Genomic DNA, 21,128 nt, shown 5'->3' on the forward strand with positions numbered 1-21,128 from the left:
CAAGCAGAGAGGGGTCAGCTATGGTGAATGACAGGATTCCTGTGTTTTACAAACATCATTTACTTTTTTTTTCTTATCAATGTCCTAATCATGTTAAAGAAAAACTCCAGTCTTGATTTAGGAAAAAAGTGTTCATTCCTTCATCCTTCCAAACAAGGTACAGTACAACTGAACAACAATGCATATTCCTGAAAAAACACAACCGTATCTTATATTGTTCCCTACTCTTTAAGTATAATTCAGATATTAAGGAAAAGAGCTGCTAATCACATTAACACATTACAGGAATCAAAATTACCACACAAAATAAATTAAAACATTAAATATTAACCTTTTCAGTGCAACATATACAGAAGTCAGAGTAATAAGTTCTTAAAAAAAAAAAACCAGGTTTGTTGTAATGAAAAGTTGAACATTTCAGTAAATTATTACACTAGGAAGAGGGGCTTCTTTTCAGTACTCGTATGTGTGTGTGTGTGTGTACACAATACTAGGTCTTTTCAGAAAGCCTAAAGTAAGATCAATGGCTAGAGAGAACAGGTCTTATGTTAGAACGTTAAAAACGAACATGTTTGCTTGTTTCTCTGATGTGCCTCTTGGTTCTGGGCTGGTTGATCATTCTCCCTCCTTGGCTGGACATATAAGAAGAGAGAGAAATCCCAGAACCTACTAAGGGGTTGGGCCTCATGAGCAATGTTAAGGGATCATTGGTCCATCCCTGGCAAATTACCTGGAAAAAGCAACCAGTGGCTCACAAGTCCTGGAAAACCTGGCTGGGAGACATCAGACTGTTTTCTACACTTGCTAAGCACATCCTGCCCTCCCAAGAAGTTTCAGTACTATAAATCCTCCTCCCTCACCAATGTGGGTGGATGAATGTCAATCCCTCCTCTTTTTCCTCGCTCAGAAAAAAAAGCACCCTAGAGTCATTGTGCCCACCTCTTCTTCTGGGACAATGGCCACCCCATCCCTTGCTTAGTTCCAACTGTGTCTAGCTGGAGCCCTGTCTTCCAGATAGGAACTGACTGCTGAGTATCTTTCCAAGTAGAAACTGTTTCCTGTCAGTATATTTAATGTTACAGTCTATAGAGCAGAGAGTACATCTAGGTTTTGTAAAGGTTTACAGGCCTTTAAAATTTTTTTTTTAATGGGGGGCTTTTCATGGTCTCCTGACTCACTGGAAATAGCTATGTTCTTCGCTGCTAGATGTGTGACTGCTTACCAGGTCAGGCCTCTGGTATGGTTACCTTTTTGAACACTTGGCCTTCTGGAGGACAAGGAAACAGGAATTCTGCAGGGATGGCAAGTTAAACACATTTTTATGCTAAGAGAATATTTTTATAGCTAATCAAGGGACTACTATTGCCCGGAAATGGTACAAAAGGTACAATTTGTCATCATTTGACCTCTAAAAGAGAAATTGGCAAAGAATCCAGGTTGTGGACAATGGTCCAATCAGGCCTGCCTCAACCTGACTTCAGCTTCTGACCCTCGTCAGACCTGCTGGTTTACAAAGGACTGACTCAGAAGGCACTTCTGAGGGGTATGTGCATTTGAACCCCATCACTATATGAGTGGACAGGCACAGGAACAAGCACTGGCAGCTATGATGGCTGGAACCTGAGAACTGGAACATTCACAGAGGCTAAATCCGAGGTCTTTGTGGGGAACCTCTGCTTCCACCAGCTGTCCATCCTCGCACCTCTGCCAAGTCTCTTGGATGCCAATTACTGATAGCGTCTTTAGGCTGGATATTGGTGCTTCCATCCATTAGGCAAAAAAAATTTTTAAAAAGCCCCAAGAAATATTTCCACATGAGTTCATACTCTTTAAAAGCAGCCAGACCTCCCAGAGTCTCCAATAGGCCACGAAAGATTGTCTTAACATCAAAGTGACATTCTTTACTTAGTCTAATTCAGGATCTCGGAATTTTAGGAGGGTCTGTTGAGAAAGCTGAGTAAGAAACCAGTGTCAGTTGATTGGTCTCTGAGCAGGAGGCTACAGTCAGGTCTTGGCCCACTCATCTGCTGCTGTAGGGCTGACCCAGTGAACACAATTTGAACCTATTATCTTTAACATTTAAAACACCTGGAGCTGTTCGGGGCAAGCTCTGAACAGACTCAATTTCAGCACTTAATGCTCATGTGTGACATCATTAAATAACCAAAGTTAAGACAGGTGGGATCATTGTCTTGCAAAAAAAAAAATCATAGAAATAATAGACTAAGGAAGTAGTTTTCTGATAGAAATTTCAAACCAACTTGACATGTTAAAAGTCCCTTTCATGATGTGACAAGATAGGTGCACTGAAGGGCTAATAGGTGGGAGTCTTTCCCTTTTCATTGTAGGAGTTTCCTTGCAGAGGAGTTCATATATTATTTCATTGCTATTCTGTTTCCAATTTTGTCAGTTTGAAGGGACTCACACTGGACCAGTGGGTCATAATGTCATCAAGTCTCGGGAGGACAATTTTGCCTCCTCTTGAGCAGAAAGTGAGAGACTTCTTAGTATTTTAGTTAATAAAACTGGCATTCTGAATGGAAGGGAAAGGAAAAACCAATAGCATGTTTCTCCTAATGCTTAAAAATAAATAGGAAAGTTAAACTTCTTCTCTTAAACATAAAGCAACAAACCAACCAAGCACAACATGGAAAATAAAGGACTGGTCCCCTTTCATGGATTCAGCCTGAAATGCCCATGGCTTGCTAATGCCCAAGCTGGGCTCATGAGGAAGCTGATGCTTTACCAGACAGTAGAGGTTGTATTTACTCTGTGTACACACACAGGCCCTCCTGTCCTCTCCCCACAACAGAGGGGACAGGTCCTTGCTGCTAGAGTTGCTAACTTTTCTACCAGAATGTACCCTGGGGCATTTACCCATTTTGTGTCTTTAGATATCATGAACTCTGAGCCCCAATTTTTTGCTTCTGTCGGAACCCTGTCCTCTGGTTCCATCCCCACAGCCCTTGGGAGGCTTTCCCCGAGACTTAGCTGTCTCAAAGAGGCCAGACATTTCTAGTAAGTCTAACTTATCAGTCAGCAATACATACATCATTAATTCCTCTGGAGGGGTTTATGCTCTTTTACATTGACTTAAGAAATTAAAAATCATTATCCATCTAATAAATATGAAATTATCTCCAAGGGTGGCAACAGTATGGGAAGGTCTTCAACATCACGTGTGCATGGCAGGTGTCAGGCTGGTTGAGGGCCTTGTGGGCGGAGGACATGCATTTTCTTAAACTTGTCTTCATCGTAACAATAAGCCATTTCCTCTTCACCACTTTCTATGCCATGTGAGAAAACAGTAACAACAATAGAATCTCCAGTATTGGGCAGGATTCTGTTGAGGGGAGGTAGCCCATTAAGAAGAAATACAGCCTGGAATCCATGACTGGTGGGAGACCGTTGCACACACCCGATGTAGGTAAACAGGAAGGCCACTCCTTTGCCGTTATCACTTAACCAGTCTTTAAATTGTGATCCACTGACTTCTTTTCCAGAGCATACCAAATCCAAGCAGACAGAGTTCTCGATAGAGTTTTGAAGGCCCACAGAAGATGAAAGGCTGCACAGGTGATCACAGGCAAAGTAGGAAAGGTCTTCTGGCAAATCCCAGGCATCCCTGGTGCTGCTGACCTATAGGAGGCTTCTCTCCATCAGGCTGCCACAGTCCACCTGGCCAAACTCCTCCTTGGGGCTCCTCAGACCACTGGCAGGAAGGAAAAACAGGTTAATATGCTGTGGGCCAGACCTAAGCCAAGCTGGGAAGGAGACTTGGAGACGGCATTAGCTAATGCCACCAGGTTCTCTTGAGCAGTTAGGCAGAGTCTCAATCCTGCTGTCTCAGCCTCAGGGGAGCACTTCTGAAATTGTGCTTTCAATGCCAAAGGAAGTCAGCAAGGGTGACAAAGTGAAATGAGTTGTAGCAGAAGAGAAGGGAGATGGGAAGGTGAATGGACCCTCTCATTAGTGACTCAATTCAACCTAGCTTGTTCCTCTGAGTGGTGGCTTGGTGGGCAGCCCATAGAGCTTAGTGTAAAATGCCTTCCCCCTAAGACCATACAAAAATGGACCCATTGCCGGGTGCAGTGGCGCATGCATGTAATCCCAGTGGCTCAGGAGGCTGAGGTGGGAGGATCATGAGTTCAAAGCCAGTCTCAGCAACAGTGAGGCCCTGTCTCTAAATAAAATACAAAATAGGGCTGGGGATGTGACTCAGTGGTTGAGTGACCTGAGTTCAATCCCCAGTACCCCCACCAAAAAAAAAAAAGACCCATTATTTTTTAGTAGATGCTCCCTAAGGGTTTCTTCTGGGGTTGATATAGTCCTCAGCTCCTGAATCCAGCTCAGCCTGGTTAGCTACCTGCCCTGGTTTGTCTGGTGGTTCCTCTGGATATGTGGAGGGGAGTGCCCTGGTTCAGGGTGAATCACATCTTCAACAGGGTTTGTGTGTAGTACCCCCCCCCCCCCCCCATTCACCCATCCTTTAGGCCCAGCTGGCCTGGTGGCATGCGTCATCTCGGGGAGAGGGGTTTCACCTTCAGTGGCCATCTCTGAAAAGCCAGATCCATTCCTGGCTCAAAGCTTACTTTCAAAGGTGGGGAGAAAAGTGACATTAAGAAGAAACTTACTCTACCCCATATGACTTCTGAGAGTCAGACAAATGCTATAAAATCATGTTTTCTTAAAATGTTTAAACATTTTTATATTGTTGTTACAAGAAAAGAATATCCACCTTCATTAGCTCCATGGATGGTCCCTCAAGGTAGTGGAAGAAGAGGGACTTCAAAATCCCTGGTCCTCAATTTTTTACTGACTCATTGTGGGACCCAAAAGGCCCTCAGTGGACCCAGTTTAGCCACTGCATTACATTATCCTCTTGAGGATATGCATCCATTAATCCTTAGAATGTTCTGAAGATTTAGGAAGTCTACAGCTCTTAAGTACTTCTCTTCCACAATTACTAAGGTTACTGAAATAAAAACCAGGGAAACAAGGCTACTGGTCCTCCAACTCCCTCCACAACAGATTGCCATGAGGTTTAATGAACACATGAGTATCTGCCTTTTTCTCCCTGCCCTCTCTGTGCAACCGGAGCATCTGAAATGCCAACTGTTTCCTACACATTCCTGGTGGATTGGACTTCAGCGATTGTCTCCTGACCCCATTACTTCTTCAAAAGGAATTTTGTTATGAGGGACTTGGATGACATAGCATCTCTGGAAAGGCTGTTGATGTGGGTGAGAATTTCCATAGGGTCTGGATAAAGTTTTGACTCCTGGAGACCAGAGCCAATAATGCTCAGAACAGGGGTCCTGAGCAGCCTATTGGCCTCATATCCAGAGATCCAATCTTCATGGATGTTGATGAAAACCCTAAAACAATGTTAAACTTAATGGGGAACACTAGGTCTAAGAGTGTGAAGGTCCTTAGAGAACTTTCACTGGCCAATGGAAAAGGGGAAGAGAACAAACATTGGACTATCTATAATTTGGTATATGCTAATTATGTGCTTTGTGTCAGTACTCATCTGACTTATACAGCATCTTCTTAAGACACAGGCTCTCTAATATTGACTTGTCGCAGGTTACACAGTCACCAGTAAGGATGAAAGAACTCCTTTCTAAGTCAGACACACCTTGGAATGAACCCAAACTGACTTAATAGAATAAAATAGCCTCCCCCCTTCCTGCTTCTTCCTCCTCAGACTTCTGCACCAACCCGGAGAAGGTGGTCATTTCTTCCCACCCAGGAGTGCCTCCTAAATCCCCCACGCAGCCCTCTACCTGTTTCTGAGTGGCAGCAAGCAGTCCTTCCCTTCAGGAGGGCACTGGGCTTCTCGTGCCGGCAGATGAGGGTGCGGCACCACTCACAGTGTTTTCGGACCTGGCAACAGCTACAAAGGAGGAGAGAAGATGGTGTGAACTGGAGCTCAGCGGGAGGCCTGGCCAGGCAGCTCTAAGACTCAACTAGCCTTCCCGAGGGTCCTCTAGAAGTTCAGGCACCAGAGGGAGCCCTTGAAGACTGGTGGCCTTTGGACCTGATGCTGGCCCACAACAAAAGACCAGCACCATTTCTGAAGCTCTGGACTCGCCGGGCTACATGGTTGTCAGAGGGGGCTGACCAGCCACCCAGCAGCTTTCTCCATAAAGAACCAGTTGAGAAACTCCATGAATGTAGTGGAATGACCATTAGGCTTGCGCTCAGTCACCACCCTCAGGCTGGCAGGACTGCAAGGATTCGGGGGGGGGGGGGGTGGTCATTCACCAGGCATTGCCAGGAGTGAAGCAGGAAACTTGGATGGGCAGAGTTGGCCCATGGAAAGAAAGAATGAGTCATGGATCTCAATGGCTTTGAATCCTCCTCTGAGGACCCAAATTCTCTCGTAATGGAAAATCCAACTTCTCTGTAAACCTGTTACCCGGAGTCTGGAAGCATAAGGGTTAAGAAGGCTCCTATCTCCCTCTGTGGGCAGGAATGAGCAGTTTCCAGAGTTAGCAAGCCCAAAGAACTGAGGAGCCTGGAACAGGAGCAGGGAGGAAAGTACCCGGACATTCATTACCACCTCCTAGCCCTGGGTTCCATCCCCAGTGCCACCGGGGAAAAACAAAATTACCTAGAGACATTGTCAGCTGTTTTCCTTGGGCTACCAGCAAGGGCTCCATTCCCATTCATTATAATCTTAATGTATATATGATTAATGTACATGGGCTGGGGGAAGTGTCCAAACTGATGTGAGCCCAAAAGCAGATGCTGAAACAAGCCCGTGGCTGTGTCTCTTGCTGCCAGGTGGTATTTTCAGAACCCCACTCCAGCCCCTCTCTGCCCTGCCCTGGAATATGAAGCTAGGAAAATTACTAAGCCCATGAAACTTTGGGCAGCAGTGCTGAGAAGGGCCCCTGAGGCCTTTCTGCCTAAGCTACTTCTGTCACAAATGGAAAATGAGAGGTCAGTGTAGTGTGGGGCCGGAGGCCCTCCTGAGCTACAGAGTCTGGGCTGTAACCAGCTCATTCCATGTTGGAAAGAGTTTAAGGCCTTGATTCTAGGTCTAAGCCAGGCAGACTTGCCCTGGTCATTTCCCAGCTAAGGTGTCCCAGGGCAATGGAATCAAGGCATCTAGAGCCCTCTAGCATGGGAGAGCTGGTCTCAGCCTGGACTGTGTGACTCAGTAATACCCTCTGTCCAGGCAACCAGAAGCTTAGTTTCTAGTAGGGACAGGGACAGCAAAGAGGTGGGACTGGCCACTTCTATGGGAATAAAAGATGGTATCCAGGCATCTAGATTTTTCTTGTCCCCACAGAATCTGAAAAAGTTAGTTTTTAAGTCTCTCTTGAAAGACCCACAGGGGTTCATAAGGATAAGAACCCTCTTGGCTACGGAAACAGCTAGCTGGCCATGGGAAGTGAGGGCAGCAGTACACTAGGTGACTCCTGCTCCCCTGGAAGGGTCTCTGAGTTGACAGTCTGGGATGTGCCCCACCCAAACCAACGCTTCTTGTCTATTCCCCACAACCGTGCTTTCCCAGGATGCCTGCAAGGGGAATGGATTCTGCCTAGGGAGGAAGGAAAGGCCACCTCAGTGCCGACTCTATCCTCCCTCACTTAGTGCTGACTTGGCCCGGGGGAAAGGTGTGAGCAGGCCGTGGCTACTGCCAAAAGCTGGGGCTCTAAGAGGCTCCTCATTTGTTGTCAGGAACCAGAGGCATGAGCTTCAGCTGATGGGATAGTACTGGACTAACAAACCAACAGGACGGAGCCTGTTTTTGAGTGAAACCTAGGCGCCTCTAGAGGGGGAAGTGCGGCTTCCTGCATTAACATGTAGCTGTGTGTGTACTCCAGCTTTGCTACTGTCTCCACCATGACTCAACCAGCACTGTGCTGACCTGAGAATTCCTCCTGAGAACTCCTCAGAGTTCTTGCTCTCTGACTCAGACTTCAGATATTTCCAGGTAGGAAATCCAGCCTAGTGCTGGGAATACAGCAGAGGGTATTCCCAGGGTCTCTGATTCTGGAGAGCAGTTCCTTGGGTAGAGCAAGCAAATGAGGCCAAGATGCTTGTGAAAAGGGTTTCCCTGAGTCTAGGGCTCAGAATAGCTGGAGGATAGAACTCTAACCCAGAAACTGGACTTTGGAGGATGAAGAAGGCAGAGTGGTGGGGAAAAGGGGAGGCTGTGCAGGTCATCAGCATGTAAAAATGGTGACAATGGCCTTTGATGGGACTTTGGAATTGGCAAAGTGCCTTCTGCAGAGAGAAAATGCTTCTTCTACTGCCCAGAGAAGTCGGGGAGCTGTTTCCAGTTCTCTCTGGGGGCACTTGTCCATCTCATCACTATCCTCAAGGCTGTACCCCAACAGTGGAGAGGGAGTGTGCCTATGGTTTGACATTGGCTTTGAGCAACATACAGACCCACCACAGGGGCCCCTCCCAGGATGCGCCAGGCCCTTACACAGCTTGGCTGCCATGCTGTGCCAAAAGTCATCATAGTTCCTCTAAGCTTTGCTGATGTTACTCATGGTTCATAGCAACCAGCTGTGCTGAGGTAGCCCTGTTAAGTGGCCAGGGAGCAGAGGTCCCTGGTAGGGCAGGGGACCTGACTTGGGGGCAGCAACTACTCACTGTATCAGCACACATGCAATGATGAGGACAGCCAGGGCCACAATGGAGACCACCACCAACGCAGTGATAGCTTGCTTCTTCTGGCTGGCAGCCACCACGGCCAGGAGGTCTGCGTGCTCACAGCGTGCACCCACGTACCCAGAATGGCAGCTGTGGAAGAAAGGAACATCAGCACGCTCCTGATAGAAGGTCTTGTTCCTCAGTGTGCAGGGAGGACCGGGCTGAAGCGACCTAGAACCCATAGGAAAAGCACAAAGGGGCCTTCTAGCCTTTGCTACGGGACAATGGTGTCCCTGCCACAGGCACTGCGTTCTAGGAGTGGGGGGACTGATTCCTATTCCTGAGCAGGAGAGGTGCTGCTAAAGCACTTCATAATTGTTACTGTGCTAAATCTTGGAATAAAGGCAGCAAATGTGTTTATGACAAGAACTTCATTTTAGCAGTTCATAAAAATCCAGGTTATTTTTAAACCAAATGTTTATTCAGAATTTCAGATGAGAGCAAGAAAATACATTAAAGTAGTTGGAGACATAGGCTGTGCTTAGCCTTTTTAAGTTGATTTAGTCCTACAAGTACTTACTTGCTGGGTGGCCCCGTGTACAGGGGGAACCTAGCACCACTACCTGGTCACTGTAGGACTGACTGAAGTTGCCAGCCTTGTGGTGAACCCTGGTGTCCTCATGACCAACAATACCTGGCCTACGTCCACTATAGGATCAGGGTGCCAGGAGGTCACATGTGTGAACGTACTGGTGCCCTCATGAACGTGCGCACTCATAGTGGTGTGTTCCTGCTATTGATAACTCTTCTGAGTTTCTCTGTCTTTGATCATGACAATAACAACCTCCTGCCTTGCACAAGTGGATCTCATCTCACCCCTGGTTCTCCAGGATGTGCTCTAGCCACAAGGAAATCTTGGTCATCTTCTTTTACAGGTATTCTCCCCTTCCCCAAGCATCATTCCTCTCAATAGAGGACTTGGCTCACACACTGGTACCTTTTTTATTGTCAGTGAAAATATCTGAACCACCATCTTGATTGGAGTGGGGGAGCTTTCTTCCCATAGGGGACTTTTTTGAGGGGTAGCCCCGCATCACATGCTGGATATAAAGTTTCAGTTTTGCTCTCCACCCAGATATGACAATAATAGCTGAATCTTTTTTTAAAGTCTGCTTTTTGATTAGCCTGTAACCTTTCCTTGTTCCTTTGAAGAACAAGGAAAACTGAAAGGGGATTAACAGTCTCAGGGCACCTGCCATGGTGCCAGGCTGGTCCCAGGGCCATTACACTTTTGATTCCCTTATTACTTCAGCGCTCCTGGGCAGCCAGACCAGAAAGGTACTTGGAGTCACAGGATAAACATAGTATGTTTCCCTGGAGCACAGATTTTTGCCCAATGTTAACAAAAGTTGAAGCATTTTAATGTTGAAAGAATAGGTATTATACCAGCTTAAGATTTATGGAAAACAAAAGATGTTGAAAAAGTTGCTACTGAAGGCTTTAGCTTGGGATGCCAGGGCATGAAGTTTTCTGTAACCTATTTAAAGGTAGTCATTGGTTTAAATTTAAGCATTTGTGCTTTTGTTTTGTTTGCATATTTAATTCTGTATTTGCCTTTCTTGCACCTTCCATTCTAGGGATATCAGAGGAGTTTGTACCCAGGTCTGTTGACCTGAGTTTGGGTGCTCTCATGTACCATGCAGCTTTGCCTATAAGAGCCTGGGGTGAGAATGTCAGAGTTATCACAGTTCTGGCTTTTGGCTTAGCCTTATAATCTTGAAAAGGTTAAAAAAAAAAAAAAGAATGACCAGGAGGACAGGAGGAATTAGCACTGACAAATAGAGGGCAGCATTTTAGAGTTCTAATTTAGCAAGGTGCAAAGGGTCTGCAATGTTTGGTAAAGGAGGAGGCTGAGGGAGAGCCCCTAGGATGGGAAATGCCCTGTAGGGCTCTCTACAGACCAGGGAGGGGAGTGCAGACCTTGGATGGTGGAGGGATCTCTAATGACTTCTCTTGGAAAAGGGTCGGGATCATTGAAATCTTGTTAAGAATACTCTCAGGGTTTGGAGTAGTGGGACAGAGGTGGATTTTGTTTGATTTTTAACAAAACAATGCAAAGACAAAAGTGACAGGGGACTCAAGGCTGGGAGGTGACTGGCTCAGGCAGAGCTGACATCTGAGCTGTCAGTGTCTAAAGAAAACTGGGCAAAAGTTCCTCCTCTGTCCTGTAATCAAGTTTATATCCTGTGGCTCCCTACCTTCCAGAGAGGCCATCTGCATTGTGGGCTTCTTCTATTTGATGTTTGGTGCCCCAACCATGCCAGGGTCCTAATCTACCCCACGGGCCCACTTTTAAATATATGCACTGCACCCAGCAAAGTGATTGGCACCTGGGCACTTAGAGGGCAGCCCTTCATTCATTCTGCAGCTGCATCCCATTTGTCAGTGCTAACTCCTCCTGGCCTGGAATATTCTTCTTTGCTCTCTTCCTCAGACTCTAACTCAAAGACCACATTCTCCAAAAACATATAATTTAGACACATTCATTGGCCCAGTCCCTCATCTGTCCATTTTCCTACCCCTCCTTTAGTGGCTCTTCCCAACCTCCTTGCTCCTGTGGGGCAGGGCCTGGTACTACAAAGTGCCCTGCTTCTCAGATTCTCTTTGTGAGGAGGATAAGAAAAAAGGTTTAGTAACACCCCCCCCACCACCATCACTTTTTTTTTAAAGAAACAGTTTGGAAAACTTATTTTTAATATTAAACTTAAATTTATGCTGATGATTTTAGGCATAAGTCACACTAGGAGGGAGAGTCACTTCACTGGGCTGTAAATGACTCATGCTTGACTCAGCTGCTGTCCTCTCCTTTACCCCAGGCATGTACTGGTTCCCATCTGGCTGCACATGAGAATCATCTGGGAAGCTCAGGAAAACCAGGGCCAAGGCCACACCCCTGGAGACGCTCGTTCAATTGGTCTGGGCACCAAGGCCTGAGACCCACTGAGGTAAAACTACCATTTAAGTGCACGGAATTGAGAACCAAGTTCATCTGCCCGTTTCCCTTTCTCCCTTGCTCTCTGAGCATTTTCCTAGGGTGGCAGCTGTACAATGGGCTCCCTCATAGCAGATGCTGGGGAAATAGGAGCAGTTGCACCCCCATTTAAGAAAATAATCTGAGGAGTTATCTGACAGAGGTAAATGGGAGATGTGTAACCGAACATCTTATGCCACTTGACCATTCTCTCTCCTGTCTTGGTCGTTGGTCAAACACAAGATTCTAGAAAGCTGGTTTGTTTTCATAATTCTGAAAATGAGGCACCGGAATCATATTGAAGCTATGTTCCCATAATAAGAGCAAAAATAAAGTCAAGTGCAAGAGAAAAAGGAAAGGGCACAGTTGAGGAGGGGCCAGGAGCACATCAGAGCAGCAAGAGGATCCAGACAGGTGGGTTCCTGGGGCTTTTTGTTTCTGTTGCTGATGAAGTCTGAAGGTTGCTTTGGTGCTTTTTGTAGGAGCAAACATTGTGGCTGTAGGCAAAGAAATACCTTTCTTTTTCCTCTGCTATGACATTTTGGGTCTTCCCTTTCTACCTGGTTCACGGTACGCTTTTAAAATGTTGAGAGATTTGAAAATACATGTAGTACTGTGTTCTTGAAGAAAAATTTTCCTCAACCAGAAAAGGAACATTTCCAAGCAAATCGGAAAGCACATAACTATAACAGAGCAGAAAGAAATGCAGCCCTAACCCCACTCATGACAGCCCAAGCCACGATTCCTTTTATGCTATTTCTATGTCATTTTAAGCATAAATTTCTCATTTAACATCCCTGCACCATTTTACCATCATTACCAAACAGTGCAAAAATCATTTAAAATGCCAACTTAATACTTTATATGTGTAGTTTGCCTCTCCAAACTCTAATCACTCAGACTCCATCCAACTATGATACTACAACTAATGCCAGGTGATAATCTCAAATGCAAACAAAGATGTGTGCACAAAGATAATGTCCTCAGGACAGGATCCCAAAGGTAGGTACAACATGGCACAGACTCTGCAGCCAAATTGTCATGGGGTCCGAGCCCTTTCCCTACTTATTGCCTGTGTGACCTTGAAGGAGTTAGTTAATTTCCCTGGTTCACAGATTGATAGGTCTTATTACTTTTGCATTTTAAAGATACAATCTCAAAGAGTTATGAAAGTTAAATGAGTTAGGCACTGTTTATTGCACTTTACAAGTGCTAAAAAGACCTCAATAAAAGAATGGGAACATTTTTAGGGCTCTTGAGATATATTATCTTCATAAGCAGTGATGTAGCCTCTGGTGAGAGGCTAGTACACTGCTTACTAGCCAACTCTTTTGGTATAGGTCTCAAGCTAAAGTCTTGGATGTGACAGTCCAGGACCAAGTTGAAATGGTTTAGAAATATGTTTTACATTAATTTGCCTTTAACATGGAGAAATCCCACAGGGCAGGGGGAGGAGTGGGTATACTGGGTCCAGTGGCATGTGTATTAGGATTTGCCCAGTCCTACCCTCTCTCCATTCCAGGGCTGGGAGGATGCTGGATCTGCCTTTGCAGCTCTGATCCAAGGGTCGTGTGGGATGCCTACATGTTTTCTACTCCTTTGAGCAGGAACTTACAATATCCCTGAGATGTGGTGATAGTGCCTAGGGCGGCTGATAGCACAGCATAAGAATTCAACTGTTTGCTAGGAAGCAGGCTTGCTTGGTCCCTTATGCTGTCCTCTAGAGCTTTTATAATGATGACAGAATTGTCTTTATCCAGTGAGTCTAATGCAGTAGCCACTGGCTAGTGTGACAGAGAAACTAAATTCTAATTAAGTCAATTAATTTAAATAGCCCCACATGTCTAGTGGCTCTTGTCTTGGACAGCATTTACTTTTGATAATTACTGTCACTGAGTCCTCATTATGAACCCATGAAGTATTAGCAACCCCATTTTATAAATAAACAAATTCAGGCTTAATAGGGCTAAGTCCCTTGTCTGAGAACTCAGCTGGATTTTAACTTGGGAGTGTCTGACCTCCAAATCCATTCCTTTGACTTCATTAGGGTGCCTAGTGTGACCCTACCTGGTACAGGTGGAGATGGGGAGAGAATGGGGATAAGCAATTTCTCCAGATCTGTGGATGAGAGGGACACCCTACTGCTTAACCCCTGCCCCTTGGCTAGGTGAGAAGATAATAGACCTACATCAAGCAGCTCATGTACCAGTAGGCACATGGTCACTATCTCCGGGGAGGTGGGCCATTAGTCATGGGCAGCATGCTGGTGCATCAATGGCCACCAATATCTCTGGAAGTTCGACTATTCCGATTGCACTGGAATGTGCTGTGGAATGTTTTCCTTGGCTAGCAGTAGTTTGTTTTCACACTCGCTGTGGGAAAGTTGTCAGGGAGTCTGGGGGCTGGAGCATTTGGTACAGGTGAGAAACTCTGAGCTAGCTGCCTCTGGTTGCCAACACTAGAACCCTTAAAACTTGTCACTGAGATGGCTTCCGCTGACTGTTTTCTTTTGTTTGAAGGCTTTCACAGGCAGCAGCCCAACAGTTTGAGGAATCCGCCTCAGGGAAAAGTGGTGCCTAACCACCCATGTCTGTAGCTTCACTGTCTCTGCACATTTTCTGCTAAATCTCTACTAGGACAGAAGAACTTCAGCAAGCAGATGGGCAAAGGGAGCCATAAATGTGCAGACGAACAGCCCGGGGCTCAGGTGAAGCATAAATGTTTGAGGATGATTTTTCACTACCTTTGGCCACTTTTGACTATTTTTTTTTTTCATTCTCTCATCTTACAGTACAAGATGTTATTTTTAGGTTTTTCTGGAAACTTAAGGACTTCTTATTAGAAGACGAAGTCTAAAAATGTATATTTTGAAACCATCTTCTTGGCTCACTGTGGGTTCTTTATAATGCTGTGACAGATGGGGCCATACCTCAAGGTATGTCAGTTTTATTGACCAGAATGTTGTGTGTGTCAGCTCCCGAAAGCTGGGGCGGTTCTTAGAAGCAGAGACAGAATGTTCTGGCTTTCTCTGCACGGACACAGTTTCTGGTCTAGTGGGAATTAAGTAGTTAGAACATTCTTCTGAGGACTGTAAATATATAAAGGTATAAGGTGTGGTCCTGTCCTCCAGAGCTTACGAGACAGCTCTGGCACGGGGCTCCCTTTGCCTCCTGCTAAGGGTGTGGCTGGGCACCCTGAGCATGCTGTGCAGGTGGGACCATACATCCCCCTGCTCCTGCCACCACCCTGCTAGGTCAGAGCCAGAAGGGCCTGATTTCAGATCCTGTCTAAGGGCTGAACACTCCCAGCCCTGGGCTCAAGTGGGTGACTGAGGGGAGTGCAGTGGGCTAGGGGAAGCAGAAGATGGAGACCGACACTGTGCTTTGGTGTTGGAGTATCCCTCAGAGAGGTGGGGGTATGTCTGAGTCCCAGCCCAGGGCTGCCTTTCTTCAAGAGAAATTGGGTATCTGCAGGGAAATGCAGAACCTAACTTCTAAAACACTGCGAATACAATAAAGCCAGCAAAAAAGGAAGTGGAGCATCTTCTACTGCCACATAGTCCTTGTGGACTGAATACTGCCCCCAGGATGCCAAAGTCCAGAGCGGAAACTGAGGTCAAGAGGTGGGAAGGGTTGGTGTAGCCATGCCTCCCCAGAGGGCCAGCTCTGCCCAATTGCCTTGGCTGTCTCATGTTCTTAGGAAGGACTTGTTAAAAGTCTGGTCAGAAGAGCTTGGGAATGAACCTGACCTTCTCTGGAAGCAGCTCTATCTATAAGGGGAGAAGTCAACACGTTCCTTGGAAACAAAAATGCTTAGTGATTTGATGTGGATTTTTCGAGCTGAGGCAGAGTGCCCTGTGGGCAGGAGCTGGAATAATTAGGGTGAATCCCACCTCTACCAACTCTGGGCAAGTTTCTTACCTTTTCTGAGCTTCAGTTTCCCCACGTCTACAATAATTTTTAGTGGAGAAGGACATGGTGAGAATCTATGAGAGGCTCAATGTGGAGTGCTAGGTACCATCCCTGACCTAAGCTACAGCTTTTACTGAGAGTTTATTCTTAGTAGACATACTTATCAGAATGGGATGGACAGTCACCTTTATTGAGCCAAACGCTGGACTTGGGATCCAGACAAGGGAGAGCAGCACACCTCCCCCCTCAAAACAAAAAACAAAAAAAACTTCAGCCACAGATAGTTACTGATTGGCTTGCTTGGTGGCCACCGGAAGTCTGCACTAGCTTCTGATCTAGTGCCGGGGAAGCAGACCTGAGCTTGGTGTAGAGACTTGTCTTTTGTCTCCAAAGAGGATCCTCCCAACTTGGCCAGGGCACACGGAGGCCCATTCTGGGCTCTGGAAGGGAGGCTTCTGGCTGTTACAGACAGGCTTCCAGAGCTGTGGTCAAACTCCCTTCAGTGCCAGTGTTTTTCCAGTGACCTGACTACTAATAAAAACAAACCCCTAATGTGCATTTTAATAAGAATGATAATCATGAGTAATGACAGTGCCTACTATCAACCGCATTGTGCTCCACTATCAACCTCATTGTGCTCCACTTTACTAGGTGGGGAGGGCTCTCATCTGGGGCAGATTCTTAGAGCTAAAAACATTCCTAGCAGAAAGGTTGCCAGCTTGTGTGTCCTCTCTAGGTGAGGCTCAGAGATGTTGAACATGGACAAGGTTGAACCCAGACTGGACTGTGGACTGAAAACCCTCCCACCACATCAGCCTGTAGCAGGCTCTCCTGGCCAGGTCCTTCCCAGGCTAGTTGCAACTAATGCCCTAAAGTACCCTGCCAAAGGACTGGGTTTTAAGAGCCATCGAATCTAAGCTCTGCTATGGGACTGGGCACAATCTCTCTGAACCCACCTTGTGGAGTCTTCATGAGATAACAATGGATTGTGCTTGAAATGGTGCCTGGCTGGTTTTTAATTAAATTTTTTGCATTATTTTGTACTATTAGGTTGGACTGTATGAAATTGCTGGCCCTGGGCCATTTTTGACCAATGAATATGTCAATTTCACATCGAACTGCTTATTAGCCCCCCAGGGACATTTGGCAATGTCTGTAGCGACACTAAGGTGGGTAGTGCTCTGGCCAGCTAGTGGGTAGAAGCTGGCAAACGTCCTTCAAGGCACAGTTCAGCTCCAAACAACAAATTATCTGGCTCCGAATGTCAACAGTGCCAAGGTTAAGTATAGGTTCTCCTAATTGTAGTTAACTACAGACAGTCTTAAAACATCTCTCTTCAAAACTTACATGGCTCCTACTGCCTGGAGGCCAAAGGCTCACTTCCAAAAGGCTCTGGCCTCCAACCTCGTCTCCTCCCATCTCATCCTGTTGTAGCTTCTGACCTGTAACAGCAGGTGCCACCCCCTTGACACTCCAGGCCTGGAGCAGCCTCCACTTGCCCAAGGAAGCTTTCCTCAAGTCCCCTTCTTACCCCACCTGGCTGACCACAGAAATCAAAGGTTGCTCTTTACTAATGTGATTCCTGGATTCCACCCCTGGAGATTCTGATGCAGGAAGTCAGGATGGGGCTCAGCAGTACTGTGGGGAGGTTGGCCAGGTGTGGAAGCCATGATGCATCTTTATGTACATTAATCCTTTGCCTGCACTTCCAGTTTAGCCTCTCTTCAGTCCAGCTAATGAAATAGAGTGCAGAGTCCTCGACACCTCTGGCCACTCAAAGGTACCTATCCCAGGGCCTCACCCTCCAGGAAGAGTTGATTAATTCAGGAATTTTCTCAACTTTGATGAATCCAAAAGTCACTTGAGATGTTTGTTCAAAATGCAGCCCAGGCTCTAACCTCCACAGGGGTTCTGCCTCAGGGGGTCTGAAACCTGGGTTTTTGGCCACCTGTTTCTGAAGCAAGTGGCCTGAGGCTCTGAACCTGAGCCCAACTTCAGGGTTCTGAGGAGTTTCTGGCAAGCCTTGCAGAGGCAAATGCTCTTTTAATCGAGTGCAGGATCACCCCCGGGGGCTAGGGATACTTACACACATGCTGGCTTATCCTCCTGCACCAAAAACCTGCAGGTTCCATGAAAGCAGAACTGAGTGTGGGAATCTGGGCATTCATTAAAATGTGACACCACTGCTGCGGCCACAGGCGGATCTGCTGGGGAGAGAAGACACACTGGGCTCAGATCTGGGCACAGATGGCGCTTGCACCCCACCAGTCAAGGAAGGCGAAGACCCTTATAGCTGGGACTTCCTGTCCCCGCCTTGGGGAACCCCCTCCAAAACTCACTTTTTGCCCCCACACTCTATAACTAGTACCTAGTGCAGGACCACAGTGCCTCCATTAGGTGCCTTCTGGATTTTCAACAATCTCTCCAAAAGATTTGGTATGATTCAAAGACATCAGAACAATTCCATCATTTCAACCCAAGAGCTACTTATTTCACTTTTATAATGTGACTGATCAATTTTTAAAGAAAATATAGCTTCTACTGGGTGTGGTGATACATGTCTGTAATCCTAACAACTTGGGAGGCTGAGACAGGAACGATGCAAGTTTGAGGCCAGCCTCAGCAACTTGGCAAGACCCTCTCAAAAAGGGTCTCAATATGTAAATAAATGATAGCTTTTATAAAAAAAATTTTTCAAAGCAAAATACCAGAAGGGCACAAAGGAACCTATGCCCGCTAGAGACAGAATAGTTAATGATGCAAAAAGATGTTCATGATATATTGTAAGTGAAGTTAGTGTGCTTCCAATAGGGTCTGTATGGTCTGAAGAACACAAATGAAATTTAAACCCAGAGGAGTCTGGGAAGAATACACTAAGCTGGCAGCAGGGCTTCTCTTGGTGCTGAGGCCAGGAGAGGGGAAGCTATGTGTCTAAAGCAAAGGAATTCACATGAGAGCAGCCCAGTCCCATTGGGAGGCCAGGAGGGGGCAGGATCAGGTCTTCCCCACAGTCTGGGCACCACGCCTGTCAGGCATACCACACGGACAGGCTGATGACCAGCACCTGAGGCTTTGCTTTGGTTGATTTTTTTTTTTTTTTTTTTACTCCACCATTGGCCTCATTCTGTCCAAGTGGCACTGCTGGCAGCTCCCTCACCTTGGCAGGTAGGTTTCCATTCTGTTTGGGGAGACTTTCCTACTTATTTATTCCCCCCAAAACATGACTTTTGGAATTCTTGCTCTGTGAAAAAGGGCAGAATATTTCACATTGTGAGGTTTAAGGCCCAAACCAAATGTTAAACGCCCGTTGTCCTCTATTTATGAATTGCCTCTAGAAGTACCACATTTTAAAAATCCTATAATTCCACTGGGGGCGGGGAAATCACAGGCTGAAAACACGACGGAATCCTTGACACGGAAGGCAAGAGTGTAGTGGCTAAACGTGCACTTTGGAACCAGAGGGGCCTGGGTTTAATTGTGCCTCTGCCCCCTGGAATGGCATGCTTAGCCTCTCCTAGCTGGCTTCTGCATCTAAAGATGGGGGGCCACCTACCTCATGGGTGGCTCTGAGGTCTAGCCAGGTAATGCTTAGTAGGTCCTATACCCAATGAACTGGCTGATCTAGGCCACTGAGCTGTCTGTCTTATTATCCTCACTCACAGTCCTAGGATACTAATGAATCTCTGCATGGGGTTTAGACCCATATAGCATATCGTCCTCTTTCCCACCATAAATGTGGAGACATGGAGCTAACAGTTCAAATGTTCCCTCAGCCCTAGTCATGGTTGTGAGCACAAGTAGAGAAGCCCAAAACCAAGTGGAGATGTCAGGTCCGGGCCCCTGGCTGCAGGATTCTGGGGAGTGGCACTCTAGGGCTTCTGTGGTCCAATGGCCTCAGCTGACTGCAGTCAGCCAGCAGCCTAGAGGCTGAGGAACAGCGCCAGTCACTCCCAACAGTGGACTCTGGGGATGCTGAATCAAGGCAGGAAAGGTTACTAGTCTGCATCACTAGCTTCTCTGTGCAGACACAGAGAGAAAGGACCTAGAGACCAGAGGACCTAATTTAATTAAGATATTGAAAAGGCTTTTGATAAGCTCCACAAAAGGCCATTCAAACATTCAACCACCACCTAGTGGCTAGAGGAAGTCCCTTGTCAGCACTTTGAGCCCAGCTCTTCCAAGCATAGTTTGTGGATTGGCCAAGGCCTCATTCACATCCTGACAGCATGTTAGAAAGTCAAGGTTGTGAGTCCGCCCTGACCTACTGAATCTTTGAGGTGGGACCCAGGAATCTGGGTGATAGATTTCCCTATGATTTTTTTTAAGGAGTCAGGATTGTTTGTCCTGCAGGAGGTTCTGATGCACACAAATGTTTGAGACAAACACGCTCTCAGAAAAGTGACAGGAGTCCCCCAAGGGATCCTTTTTGGAGCTGGATATCTTCTGGCTTTTCAAACTCCTATATGGTACTAATGCCTTAAATCTGCTGAGCTGCTTCATGGTAGAGTGTCAACTTAATGAAGATACACTAAAAGAAATTCCTGGTTCTGACTTTTGGGAGCACTGCTCTCCAAAACTGCCTGATGAGGAGCGGGTTCTGCCAAGGTGGCCTTTATCCTCTACTGATGGGTACTTTGCCTATTATCATAAGTGTCCTTTGCCTATTATCATAAATGTCCTGGGAGGTTTTATAAAACAGGTACAGCAGGGCACACCTGGAATCTCAGAGGCTTGAGAGGCGGAGGCAGGAAGATTCCAAGTTTGAGGCCAGCCTCACAACTTACCGAGACCGTCTCAAAAAGGGCTGGGGATGTGGCTCAGGTGTTTAGCATGAGTTCAATCCCCAACACCAACAAAAAGACTAAAAACAGGTACCACGTATATGGGACACAACTGAGAAGAAGGTGTGTGGGAAAGAAGAAAGGGAGGGAGGAGCAATCAAAGCAAAAGGGAAATAAGGATAGGAGGAGCAAAAAGGAAAGTTGTCAGGCATCAGATTAGTCTACAAAGCTCACATCAGAAAGTCCTGTGCCTGTGCTATAACTGAGTGACAAATATAGCTCTTTGCTTCCTGGCAGCCTAAGCAAGGATGCACATGGTTCATTAGATGGAAACATACCAGTCCTGAACTCCCCAATTCTGTGGTCAGTGAACAACTTCTCTTTCTCTGTAGGTGTTTTCAAAGGGAATGTCACGTGCTACGGTGGACTACATTAACCATAAAGCACACAGGGAAACATGTGCTGATATACCCAGTGTCTCTTTACTTGGTTCACTAAGAAGCCCAAGGAGTCCAAGCTAAGAAGAAACTCCATGCAAAATTAGTGACATCTGGTGATCTTGCTCTGTGCATTCAGAGACCAGCATGAAAAAAAGAAGCCTGGTGCTCCCAGTCCTCCGTGACTCCACCCGTCTGCCTCAAAACCAAGGGCAGAGAGGACAAGGGGAGCTCAAGGCTAGTTAATCATCACAGTCATGAAAAATATTTTTCCTATTTTTTTTAATAACAGATGTAATATTTTTGAAATGTTCTGAAAATATGCATATATAATTAATTAAAAGCCCAC

The 21,128-nt window shown here is 46.3% G+C and overlaps 1 protein-coding gene across 1 annotated transcript; it reads right to left on the minus strand.

Annotated features, from left to right (window-relative positions):
• Positions 1 to 3,603: 3,603 nt before the first annotated feature.
• Positions 3,604 to 17,820, minus strand: Tgfa (transforming growth factor alpha; the record flags this gene model as incomplete). The annotated part of the gene is made up of 4 exons (XM_027934567.2): positions 3,604 to 3,712; positions 5,790 to 5,899; positions 8,620 to 8,769; positions 17,648 to 17,820. Coding segments are annotated over 4 exons (441 nt in total), but the record flags the coding sequence as incomplete, so codon positions are not given.
• Positions 17,821 to 21,128: the final 3,308 nt, after the last annotated feature.

Source organism: Marmota flaviventris, chromosome 14, assembly GCF_047511675.1.
Source record: "Marmota flaviventris isolate mMarFla1 chromosome 14, mMarFla1.hap1, whole genome shotgun sequence".
Taxonomy (NCBI): domain Eukaryota; kingdom Metazoa; phylum Chordata; class Mammalia; order Rodentia; family Sciuridae; genus Marmota; species Marmota flaviventris.